We start from the raw sequence: 12,433 nt of genomic DNA, 5'->3' as shown, positions 1-12,433 counted from the left end.
ATAGGCCCGGTAGCTAAATGTCCTCAAGATATTACAGTAGTTTGGAAAATGGCAATAATTGTTTTAAAAATAATTGAATTCAAGACTTGACTATTCATCGACATCTTCAGTAAATATTTAAAACACGTTCTCATCAACCAAATACCACTTGCATATTCTCGAAAAGTCCTTCTTAAAAAAACAACATGTGCGTGCTTTTATTTTGAAAACAAAGCTGATTACCCCTTATCACTCGATTAAATGTCGACACATGTTCGCACCTGTGTTTGAGTAGAACAACTATTGACATGCTTTATATATTAACCGAGAATACTACACTCCAGTCAACTCAATGTATTCATAATGTTATTTTTAACATTACATACGTTATTTTTGCTCAATGTAGGCCTAACCATTAACCCATTGTATTAAGCCCGGTGGTAACACCTGGATCGATGCCTGGGAAACACATCCCAGACACATTCTCTTTTTTAACATCGATGACTAGGGTAAGTATCAGAGAATCAATCAATCAAGTTAAGGAACATTTTATCAGGACACAATGCATGCTCACATAATGTCAATTTTGGGAGGGATCATTGCAATGTTGTTTTGATTCTACACTTTCATTCTTTCATTTCAAACCTTTATTTAACCAGATTGGTCCCATTGAGATCATGGATCTTTTTTTCAAGGGAGACCTGCAGCATATCGGTTCCACACGAAACATAAAACAATAAAGGACATTATACATTATATTTACAGGATACATTTACATAGTTATAGACATTTACAAGTGCCCATAGTATCAACGAGCATTTCATTTAGCCTAGCTTTAAAAACATGCAGAGGAATGAGATTGCTCAGTTTCAAAATCTTGCTGAAGATTGTTCCAAGCAAGTGGAGCTGCGCACATAAGAAGCTGTCTTACCTAAGACAGTCCTTGCTCTTGGCACATCTAATAAGACCACATCATGCGACCTCAGACAATAGCTGCTTGCAACTCTCTGTGTTATCAGAAAGCAGATATAATACGGGAGTTTTACCCAACAAAGCTTTATAAATAAACTTGTACCAGTGACTGAGCCTCTTTACAGTAAGTGATGGCAGACCTGCCCTTGGTACAGGGTACAGTGATGAGTAAGTGCTTTTACAATTTGTGGACAAATCGTCAGTGCGCGTGATAGGCGGCATGTAACTTGCTCAGGCAATACAACTTGATCGTGTAGTATGCCTTTGGTGCCACCAGGTGGAGAAATGGCATCATTAGAGTAGAAGTAAATATTAATACCCATGAATGGATTTGCTGTGGTTTTATTTTGTTGCAAAAAACTTTATTTTCAGTTCTTTGACATTCTTGTGTTTGAGAATACGGGGAAACAAACATTGTCCTTTTGGTTATGACAAGAGGTCATACATATTAGGCAATCCTCAAGTATTCCCTTTCATTGAAATGATGTATGCGAAAAACCACTCTTTTAGGCTGCAATATTTATTCACTCAGCGAAAAACGTTAACTTTGGATTGTACAGTATATGTCAAATACAATATATTTATAATACATATAAAAGCATACATTATAATACCCACAATGAGGAAAAATGATCATTAGTTTAATACAAATGGGTGATTTATTTTACTGTTTTCCAGCTACAATATAAAAGATGACTTGCAGCCATTTCAGTTCAGGTTACGGCGGACCTTCATTATAGACGAGGTATGGACCAAGCTTACCAGTAGCGAGCAAATAAAACGAAATAAAACAAATATAACCGTGGGATTATTACGGACACAAACAGGCTTTTTCACATAAAGAGTAATAAATAAAGTTACCAAAACGTCATAATAGCAGAAAATGACGTATATATGCATTGTTGGAGGAGCATGAAATTGTCCTTACCAAAACTACACTCTAGTTATTTTGCATATAACAATAAAGCCTTTTAAATCTAGACCCCAGCATCTGTCACACACTCACGTAGATACGCGTGGGGTCAAAAGGACACTCGTTGGTGATGCTGGAGTAGCCAATAGCGTCGGGGAAGCGGCAGTGCGTCAGGAGGCTCCGCCCATCGTGAAGGATGGTCCTCACCATGGAGACCAACAGACCAATGGCCGAGGCCGCCGCCGTTAGAGAAGCAACTACTCCGACAGTGAGAAGTGACCACGTCTGTGAGAGGAGGGAAGAAAGACAATCAGCGATCAAACCCTGAGGGCTGAGAAGATTAAGATGTAACGACGATAAAAGGACAGCAAAGATTAAAACAATAGTAATACAGACAGAACACATTTAATCTAAAGCAGCATTAACAACATGACATATGGCTTTGAAGCTAAATGCAAGGATGAATGAAAAGAAGAAAAAAAGTACGCTTTGTGACCATTTAAACAATGTCATGTCCAATCCACTTTATTTCTATAGCACATATCAAAACAGAGGGTTTACCAAAGTGCTTCACAGCAAACATAACATTATAATATTACAATAATAGATAAAAGGCACACATAAGAATGAATACAAGGTACACAAGGCTATGGACAGACAATAAAAGCATAACAATCGATAAAACAGCTCAGACTGACTCGAAAGTGAGGGGAAAGCGGTGGGTCTTCAGCCGGGACTTAAAAGTTTGGTGGGCGACAATTTGACATGGGGAGGGCAGGTCGTTCCCGAGAAGGCTCGGTCTCCCCGGTCTCTTTCTTGGTTTTAGGGACCACTAGCAGCAGCTGATCAGCCGACCTCAAAGCCCTGGAGGGGGTGTACACCTTTAGGAGGTCGGAGATGTACTGAGGGGCAGGGCCGTCCCTCCCTACAGGCCGATTCACTGCGTGGAGCCTCTTCTTGCGGAGGGAGCCTCATCTTGCGGAGGGGGCCTCACCTTGCGGAGGGGGCCTCATCTTGCGGAGGGGGCCTCGCCTTGCGGAGGGGGCCTCGCCTTGCGGAGGGGGCCTCGCCTTGCGGGGGGGGCCTCGCCTTGCGGAGGGGGCCTCATCTCGCGGAGGGGGCCTCATCTCGCGGAGGGGGCCTCACCTTGCGGAGGGGGCCTCGTCTTGCGGAGGGGGCCTCGTCTTGCGGAGGGGGCCTCGTCTTGCGGAGGGGGCCTCGCCTTGCGGAGGGGGCCTCGCCTTGCGGAGGGGGCCTCATCTTGCGGAGGGGGCCTCGCCTTGCGGAGGGGGCCTCATCTCGCGGAGGGGGCCTCACCTTGCGGAGGGGGCCTCATCTCGCGGAGGGGCCTCACCTCGCGGAGGGGGCCTCATCTTACGGAGGGGGCCTCATCTCGCGGAGGGGGCCTCAACGGGACACCTTTGAGCGGTTTCTTGGTTAAGCCTGTGACACAAGATTTGTATCGACAAAACTACACTGTAGCTCGTCTGACAAATAAAGAACCTTGAACTAATATTAATATTATCCAAGTAAGTTGTCGCAGCATTTGAAATTAAAGCTATCAGCTATGAGCAATTAGAAAGGTGGGAAGAAAAGCAGCCTTTCCCTTAATAGGTTTACAGAGGGTGAGACATAGCTACAGACATTTAAAAATCACTTTGTGAGTCGTCGAAACTGGATTAGAAATAATACAGGAGACAGATTACAACGTGCAGAAGCCAGGTCATGTGATACAGGTGTGGACATCAAGAAAGGGAGTGTTGAGATGACTTGTTATTAATGCATATGTAATGCCTTGATGGGTAAGATAACAGGTTGCTAGGTTTGCCCAGTTTACATTTGATCTGCCGACAATGGGAGCAGGGAGCGGTTAGCAGAGGCAGGTTTGGCCGGGCGTACTCATTCGCTGCTCGTCAGTCCCGTCTGACAGCTGACTGAGTAAACAGAGGAAAGCGGAAACCACGCTGCACCATGGGAAAGAGACACGAGAGGAAAACAAGGACTATTCCTGCTCCTCACACACCTGCTGGCTGCATGCAAGAGCTGGGACTAAAGCGTGAACATATCAAAGAGAAAGCAAGTGTGCAGGGAGACCAACGATAACACGGTTGATAGGAAAACGCAATACTAACCAGGCCTTTGTTCTTCTTGTTTTTAGCCAGGAGAATAGCCAGAATGCCAACGACGATTCCCTGCAGAGACAAGACGGATACGTTTTAAAGAATAATCATATCACTGCTTGCAACACATATGATTGTATTCTCATCCAGTCTGAGGCACACAAGTTAAAAGATGAAGTATCTGAGCTGTGTCGTCACTACAAGTATTTCAGAAAAGTCTTTGAGGTCCTTTGAAATATGTTTTTGAAAGCTTGAAGAAAGAAAAACACCCTTTAACTCATGTCTTCCATATTGGCTGATTACTCTCCGACTCTAACATATCTCCTTTTCTTCCTTTATTAAAAGTGACATACCATTAAATATATGTTTTTTGTTCTGGAGGAATTGGATTGAGACCACTATTTCTTAAGCATGGTCCAACGTTAAAGTCATACTGAAGGGATTCATAAGGAAATATTTGCTATTTTAAAAACGTATTGTATAGGAATCTGGTTTTACAAGCAGCCAGTGGAGTAAAAGCCCGCTATATTGATTTAGTATTAAGAACATTTCTACAGTACTTAGTGATCAATTCTATGAACATTTTAGATGCATGTGTAGCTTGTGGTCTGCGAGGTTCAACCATATCCCTGCTCAAAACACTAAAACTTGACATTACACATCTGATAAAACAGCACCGATATGAAAATGCTTTCCTTTGATGTCCTAAACGAAAGTAGAATGTAGAATACGTTTTGTATTTTAGTTATCCTTCTCGCAGTCTCACGGCATTTCGTGTTATAGTCACGAAATTAATTTAATCTATTGATTAATTTTCCCCTTTTTTTCGTGTCACACAGAACGATTTTAAAAGCAATGTATTTCTATTGGTAGTAGACCGGAAGCTGTGGGGTTCATAAAAACATGTTCTTACTCAATATCAAGCCACGATTATTGTTTTTATTTTAAATTGATAATGTCGGACTTTTCTTTCCGTCCGTGAGGAAAAGAAATGGCTCAGAGCCTCAGAATACTGAAATCTGTATTTTTGTAATATTTTTTTCCTTCTAATTTGTTATGATCTGGCACGAAACACACTACCAATAGAAATACATTGCTTTCAAAATCGTTCTGTGTGACACGAAAAAAAGGGGGAAATCGTGTTGGTGAACACGAATTAAGATTCATTTTGTGACTATAACACGAAATGCCGACACTGGGTTGATCCTTCATAATATTGCAGAAGATAACCGCCCTTCTTGCTATTTCAGTTTCACCTCACAGGCCATAAGACTACTAAACACCTGCACTTTGAAAGAACATACATAACATTCATCTGTTTGCAATATTCCAATTAATTGTAGAATATATTGTGAACTATTTCTATTCCATTTTATTTGATTTACTTGCACTAGTATCCGTTTTATTGTGTTGCACTGTTGGAGGAGCCTGTGACCTAAGATGTTCATTGACACTGTAGCTATGTACACACATGACAATAAAAGCCTTGAAACGATTTGAAGGATGAGTATGAATCTCCTGCACTCACCACGAGTCCGGAGGTGAGGGCCACCACGTTGGAGATGGCGTACTCCATGGCGCGTGCCTGCTTGTGGAAGTTGATGTGTCGGAGAACCACGCCGTGCACCAGCGCTCCCAACAGGAAGTTCATGTGACCGATGAGGACCATGCTCAGACCCATCTTCATCATGGGCTGAGGCTCCTCCAGGCTGGCACAACACATTCCTGAGGAAGAGGAGTTCATGCGGCAATATTTAGAAATCCAGAGAGTTCCTTTCACGTGATGTTACGCCATCCATTGTATTGATCCGAGAGACAGGAGCCAGGTCAAAACCACAGCAGAGATGCCACTTGTATTAATGATTAGCTGCTGAGTATACAGTTCACACTGTCCCAAAGAAGACAGTCAAGAACAAAATGAACTGAAACTAAATATATTAATGTAATAAAGTCAAACGCTGGAGGGAAGATGATGGATATAACGCAACGTCTGCTGCATGCTATCTATGAATCAAACAGATCAAGAGATGTAAAGTTATGCGGCATTTAACGGGAAAAGCAACTCGGGTTTCCCGCAAATTAACAATTCAAATTAATCTTAAAACCTACATTTCATAATACACAGACACCCAGCATAGCAACTGGCATAGCAACTGGCATCCAACAGGTAACAATCTAAAGACAAAGGTGTGTCTTGACTTAACATAAATAAGGTTAGTTGACTTGTTTATTTGAGAGATATCTCAATGTTTACCTGCTCCCACCTTCACATTTGACAAGACAGTTTCACAACTAAATATTTGATCAATCATTACTCACACAGTGACATTCACACTTTTACTGCGACAACCCCATGCAGAGGAGAGGAGACAGTTAGCACATTTACACTTCTCAGATACGGTCACCATGTGGACCGGAGCATGTGTTCAAAAAAGAAAAGCACTACTAACCTACTCAGCATTTACAAGTGTCCAAAATAACATTTGATTTAAAATAACGTAACATATGGTACCAGGACTTTGATACAGGCCTTTTTACGTTATGTTTGCACACTGCTAGAAATGTCAGCTTTTCACGAGTCCAAATATACACACATATAGGATTAATAATGCCTTTTTAAGCTTTCGTCACGAGATACTCATCCTCTCCAGATTGGAACCACTCCACCACACCCAAACAAACAATCACATGACTGTAATTGACATACATGTAAATCGGCTTCAAACCCATAGTGTGTTTCTTAATATTCACCTGTACCAGCCATCTCTGTTGGGTCACCATTCAGTTAAAGTGTCGGTGGAGGATCGAGCGTGGATATTATCAGCGTGTCCTCTCCAAACATCAGCTCCTCTCTGAACCTGACAGACAGTGACACTTCTGAGGCTTTTCAAAATAAGATAAGAGTTATCTAAATGTGTCACTAAACGTGTAATCTTGATAAACCCATTATGCATACTGTACTTGTCAATCAATCTGAGAGGCATTTCGAAACGGTGTATGTAATAGGCCCGGTAGCTAAATGTCCTCAAGATATTACAGTAGTTTGGAAAATGGCAATAATTGTTTTAAAAATAATTGAATTCAAGACTTGACTATTCATCGACATCTTCAGTAAATATTTAAAACACGTTCTCATCAACCAAATACCACTTGCATATTCTCGAAAAGTCCTTCTTTAAAAAAACAACATGTGCGTGCTTTTATTTTGAAAACAAAGCTGATTACCCCTTATCACTCGATTAAATGTCGACACATGTTCGCACCTGTGTTTGAGTAGAACAACTATTGACATGCTTTATATATTAACCGAGAATACTACACTCCAGTCAACTCAATGTATTCATAATGTTATTTTTAACATTACAACGTTATTTTTGCTCAATGTAGGCCTAACATTAACCCATTGTATTAAGCCCGGTGGTAACACCTGGATCGATGCCTGGGAAACACATCCCAGACACATTCTCTTTTTTAACATCGATGACTAGGTAAGTATCAGAAATCAATCAATCAAGTTAAGGAACATTTTATCAGGACACAATGCATGCTCACATAATGTCAATTTTGGGAGGGATCATTGCAATGTTGTTTTGATTCTACACTTTCATTTCTTTCATTTCAAACCTTTATTTAACCAGATTGGTCCCATTGAGATCATAGATCTTTTTTTCAAGGGAGACCTGCAGCATATCGGTTCCACATGAAACATAAAACAATAAAGGACATTATACATTATATTTACAGGATACATTTACATAGTTATAGACATTTACAAGTGCCCATAGTATCAACGAGCATTTCATTTAGCCTAGCTTTAAAAACATGCAGAGGAATGAGATTGCTCAGTTTCAAATCTTGCTGAAGATTGTTCCAAGCAAGTGGAGCTGCGCACATAAAAGCTGTCTTACCTGAGACAGTCCTTGCTCTTGGCACATCTAATAAGACCACATCATGCGACCTCAGACAATAGCTGCTTGCAACTCTCTGTGTTATCAGAGAGCAGATATAATACGGGAGTTTACCCAACAAAGCTTTATAAATAAACTTGTACCAGTGACTGAGCCTCTTTACAGTAAGTGATGGCAGACCTGCCTTGGTACAGGGTACAGTGATGAGTACGTGCTTTACAATTTGTGACAAATCTCAGTGCGCTGATAGGCGGCATGTAACTTGCTCAGGCAATACACTTGATCGTGTAGTATGCCTTTGGTGCCACCAGGTGGAGAAATGGCATCATTAGAGTAGAAGTAAATATTAATACCCATGAATGGATTTGCTGTGGTTTTATTTGGTTGCAAAAACTTTATTTTCAGTTCTTTGACATTCTTGTGTTTGAGAATACGGGAAACAAACATTGTCCGTTTTGGTTATGACAAGAGGTCATACATATTAGGCAATCCTCAAGTATTCCCTTTCATTGAAATGATGTATGCGAAAAACACTCTTTTTAGGCTGCAATATTTATTACACTCAGCGAAAAACGTTAACTTTGGATTGTACAGTATATGTCAAAATACAATATATTTATAATACATATAAAAGCATACAATTATTAATACCCACAATGAGGAAAAATGATCATTAGTTTAATACAAATGGTGATTTATTTTACTGTGTTTCCAGCTACAATATAAAAGATGACTTGCAGCCATTTCAGTTCAGGTTACGGCGGACCTTCATTATAGACGAGGTATGGACCAAGCCCCTTTTCTTCAGGGTCACCAACCGGATAGTGATCAGATAGAAGATCTCACAGATGTTGAGGACCACACACAAGACAGACGCCCCCACCATGAAGTAGGTGAAAACAGTCTTCTCCGTGGGCCGGGATATGTAGCAGTCCACCAAATTAGGACAGGGACTGACATCGCATTGGACTTTTCTGGGGAGCTTGAAACTGTCGTAGATGGAGTGGAGCAAGTAGAGAAAAGTGATTTCAAAGGCTGTTTTTAGCAAGAGGCTAATCAGGTATGTATACCACAGACCACCATGCTTTTGCCCCGGGTTGTCGTACAGGTGACGATCTGCACCGTGCTTTGCTTGGTACTTACGATCCCTCTCTTCCCGGTAGGCCACGTGAAGCACGACCATGAAGGAAGGGCAGGTGACGAAGATCAGCTGCAGAGCCCAGAGGCGAATGTGGGAGATGGGGAAGAAGTAATCGTAGCAGATGTTCTTGCACCCAGGCTGGAGGGTGTTGCAGTCAAAGTGTGCCTGGTCGTCGCTCCAGACCCGCTCAGCAGCTACAACGTAGACCATCACCCGGAAGACGAAGACCACTGACAGCCAGATCCGCCCGAAGGCAGTGGAGTACTTGTTGACTCCACTAAGAAGACCCTCGAGAACTTTCCAATCCATGAGTTCAGCTTTGATTGGATGAGAAGTCTGTCAGTAACCCTCAGAGGAGGTATATTTGGAAATCTGAAGAGCTACAACTACACAAAGAGAGACAAAGACAGAGTTAGGCAAATATACAATAAAATACAAATACAAACACATAAAACATCCACTCTGTAGTTTAATATTCTGTTCCAAATATCTCACTGGATAATTTCGAAAGTCGTTCTCTTTTCCGAACAACCCATTTTGTTAACAGCTATGAAACCTAGATTCCCTCCCTTTAATCTCACAGCGTTTCAATTTGATTTGAACTTTGACACTTTGTAGAAATGACCTTTATTAATTGATTACAAACGTGTTAAATACTTAAATAGTTTCTTAAATGTTATCCACCCTTACTCCGAACACAGTAGTCCAGTTCTGACTTTATATTCAATGTGCTCAGCTTTGCAAGGAGTCTTCAAACTAAATATAACCAAGCCAAAAAATGCAAATCCGTTTGACAAAAAACTCTTATCTTACCGTAAGAAAGCAGGTCTTCCACTCAGTCCATATTGTCGAAGTAGACTTTGGGAATGTGTTCGGCAGGCAACCTCTCTCCTGCTGTGGGTCTCTGACATTGACCTACCTCAAGAATCAAATCTTGGCCATAATCTGAAGGCGTGGCCACCTTTGGCATCCATCCCAAATGTACATTTAAAAGTCCAACTACTTCCTGTCAGCGTCACCTTATATTGACCCCAAATTGCTCCAAGAACTGACTTTTATGTTGGTAGTTGTGTGATGGAGTGCCTTAATGATAGGTGATTACAGAAAAGTGTCCAGAAAAACAGTGGCTTGACTGAACAAAGAAATGTGATGCAGTGGGACTTAGTGTACATTAATAAAGGTGATAGGACAATAATTAGTAACAAGTACACACAACCACATTGAGGTGTGTTAGTCTAGCACCACATTACTCCACAGTTGACATGGTATCAGCTCCATTAGCCATCTGGAGATATGCCCATTTGTTCCTGTTGATTAATCAGAGTTAAACAGGGCAACCACCTCAAATCTGTTTGTACAGGCACTCTAAAACCCTTTCCACTGAAACACACCTGAGATATGGAGTTCTGCTATCTTCCAATCAGATTAAACAAGCGTTTGCTGATTCATTTTCTCACGTAAGAATGTGCAGCGGTCACTGCTTTAATAGCAACGTTTTACGATACTGCCCTTTACAAACCAACTCTCGGTCTGCTGTTCTGAAAACATGCAGGATGTGTGTATTTGTCTTCAATCTGGGACTTGTAGGAATGGAGATCTTATCAACTTTTGTCAATACTGTTACTCCCATCAGTAACCAGATCGTTTAGTCATCATCTAGTTATCACCAATTGTTATTTGCCTTGCCGTGTAGGTTCATACAATGTGTTCATAACTAACATGTCCAATTGTTTATAGGGATTAAAGGGGAATAGGTAAAAAATCAAATTTGACAGAGATGTTTATTTTCGAAAATGTTATCTTTATTTCTTGTTCAAGTTCATGACATACTGTGTAACCATGGAGACATTTTTTCCAGTTTTTGTCAAAGTACCGACACAGTAGCTCATAAGTGGAGATTTTATTTTGTGGTCATACAGATAACAAAATAATCTTTTATAACACATCATCATATAAATAGACAAAGTACACTAAATCACCTTTATTGCATATTTGTTATTTAGGTTGCCTTTTAAAAGCACCAACAAACATTATTTTGATATAAAAAAGGAAATAAAGACAACATATCATTTAAAGCCACACGTATTCTGCAGATAAACAAGGCTAACAGTATAAAAGCTACATTAGATAGTTACTTTCTCCCAAGTCAAACTGTGTCTTTTATGTGGCTACTACGCTGTACGCTGGGGCTGAACCCGTGTTGCTAGCTTCTCTGTTGTCATTGTCTACCAACTGGGCCTTCTCCGTTATCGGCTCTTTGAAAACGGAGTTCTCCTTCACTGTCAGAGGAGTCCTCGCCATCCTGAAGGAGTTTTCTCTCCGGGAGCTGGGTCCTCCTCGACAGCACTCCCTGAACCTCTTCCCACACAGGTATAAGACCTCGCAAAAAGTGAGGAAGATGCACACAAAGCTGGTCACCACCATGAAGACGGTGAATATCTTCTTCTCTGTGGGCCTGAGGAACACAAGGTTGGAAAAGAGATTAGTAAATCAAGTCAAACCATGGGAATTAAATTATCTATTAGGACCACGAGGAACGCTTACCTTGCGATGTAACAGTCCACCATATTGGGGCACGGGTCGATGTTGCATTTCACCAACGGTGGGAAAAACGTGGCCTCGTAGATGTAGTAGAGCAGAAAGACAAACACACTATCGACTGAAATCTTAAACAGCAGGCTGAGAAAGTAGGTCCACCACAAACCCCCTCGCTTCTTTCCCGTGAAATTGTACAGAGGGGCACATCCTTCTCCGTGCTTCAGGCGGTGTTTGCGTTCTCGTTCTTCCCGGTAGGACACATGGAGCGTAACTAGAAGGGATGGACAGGTGACAAAGATCAGCTGGAGAGCCCAGAGCCGGGTGTAGCCGATGGGGTAGAAGTGGTCGTAGCAGACATTGTGACAACCGGGCTGCCGGGTGTTGCAATCAAAGTCCTTCTGCTCGTCACCCCAGACCTTCTCACACGCCACCAGAAAGACCAAGAGCCTGAAGATGAAAACGATGGCGAGCCAGATGCGACCAAACGCAGTGGAGTATTTGTTGACCCCGCTCAGGAGGCCCTGAAGGAAGGCCCAGTTCATGGTCTTGTTTCAGCTGTCAAGTTGGACCACATTGATGATGGGCAACCCCCCAGAAATGTGGCAGACACACTGCCGAATGCTCAAATACAGATGGCTTGGACACAAACTGAACTGAGCACGTCAGGCACAAAGGCAGTCTAATAAAGCACTTATTACTTCTGCCTTTTTGGCACAGGTCTAAGGGGAGGGAGGCATATCGAACAAAGCAAACACGGACTCATTCCTCCGCTGCAGTCACTAGTGGAACTGGAGAGAGCAAACACCTTTATTATTAGGCAGGAGTGAGAGGCAGGGAGATAGCAATGCTGTTCAGGGCATGA

General features: G+C 41.8%; 3 protein-coding genes across 3 annotated transcripts; all 3 read right to left on the bottom strand.

Moving 5' to 3' along the window:
- Window positions 1-1,630: 1,630 nt before the first annotated feature.
- LOC117454677 (keratinocyte-associated protein 3-like) lies at window positions 1,631-6,842 on the bottom strand. The gene is made up of 4 exons (XM_034093798.2): window positions 6,736-6,842; window positions 5,513-5,709; window positions 3,997-4,056; window positions 1,631-2,149 (listed from the first exon to the last, which is right to left on the bottom strand). Exons 1-4 carry the CDS (start codon window positions 6,746-6,748, stop codon window positions 1,946-1,948), a joined length of 474 nt encoding a protein of 157 aa, XP_033949689.1. The 5' UTR covers window positions 6,749-6,842; the 3' UTR covers window positions 1,631-1,945.
- Window positions 6,843-8,315: 1,473 nt separating this feature from the next.
- LOC117454675 (gap junction beta-3 protein-like) lies at window positions 8,316-9,342 on the bottom strand. The gene has a single exon (XM_034093796.2). It carries the CDS (start codon window positions 9,340-9,342, stop codon window positions 8,638-8,640), a length of 705 nt encoding a protein of 234 aa, XP_033949687.1. The 3' UTR covers window positions 8,316-8,637.
- A 1,512-nt stretch (window positions 9,343-10,854) lies between these two features.
- Window positions 10,855-12,433, bottom strand: LOC117455363 (gap junction beta-4 protein-like). Its single transcript, XM_034094844.2, has 2 exons — window positions 11,578-12,433; window positions 10,855-11,488 (listed from the first exon to the last, which is right to left on the bottom strand). Exons 1-2 carry the CDS (start codon window positions 12,111-12,113, stop codon window positions 11,194-11,196), a joined length of 831 nt encoding a protein of 276 aa, XP_033950735.1. The 5' UTR covers window positions 12,114-12,433; the 3' UTR covers window positions 10,855-11,193.

Source organism: Pseudochaenichthys georgianus, chromosome 11, assembly GCF_902827115.2.
Source record: "Pseudochaenichthys georgianus chromosome 11, fPseGeo1.2, whole genome shotgun sequence".
Lineage (NCBI taxonomy): Eukaryota > Metazoa > Chordata > Actinopteri > Perciformes > Channichthyidae > Pseudochaenichthys > Pseudochaenichthys georgianus.
Note: the sequence above shows the minus strand (reverse complement) of the source record. Positions and strands in the feature narration are given on the sequence as shown.

What these genes read in the sequence shown, in the direction of transcription:
- LOC117454677 (XM_034093798.2), bottom strand. An exon ending in CCCTCACCTCCGGACTCGTG is followed by an intron (nt 4,057 to 5,512) that starts GTGAGTGCAGGA and finishes TTGTCTCTGCAG; the next exon opens with GGAATCGTCGTTGGCATTCT. An exon ending in ACAAGAAGAACAAAGGCCTG is followed by an intron (nt 2,150 to 3,996) that starts GTTAGTATTGCG and finishes CTCCTCTCACAG; the next exon opens with ACGTGGTCACTTCTCACTGT.
- LOC117454675 (XM_034093796.2), bottom strand. Translation starts at nt 9,342, where the DNA reads ATGGATTGGAAAGTTCTCGAGGGTCTTCTTAGTGGAGTCAACAAGTAC.
- LOC117455363 (XM_034094844.2), bottom strand. Translation starts at nt 12,113, where the DNA reads ATGAACTGGGCCTTCCTTCAGGGCCTCCTGAGCGGGGTCAACAAATAC. An exon ending in GTGGACTGTTACATCGCAAG is followed by an intron (nt 11,489 to 11,577) that starts GTAAGCGTTCCT and finishes TGTGTTCCTCAG; the next exon opens with GCCCACAGAGAAGAAGATAT.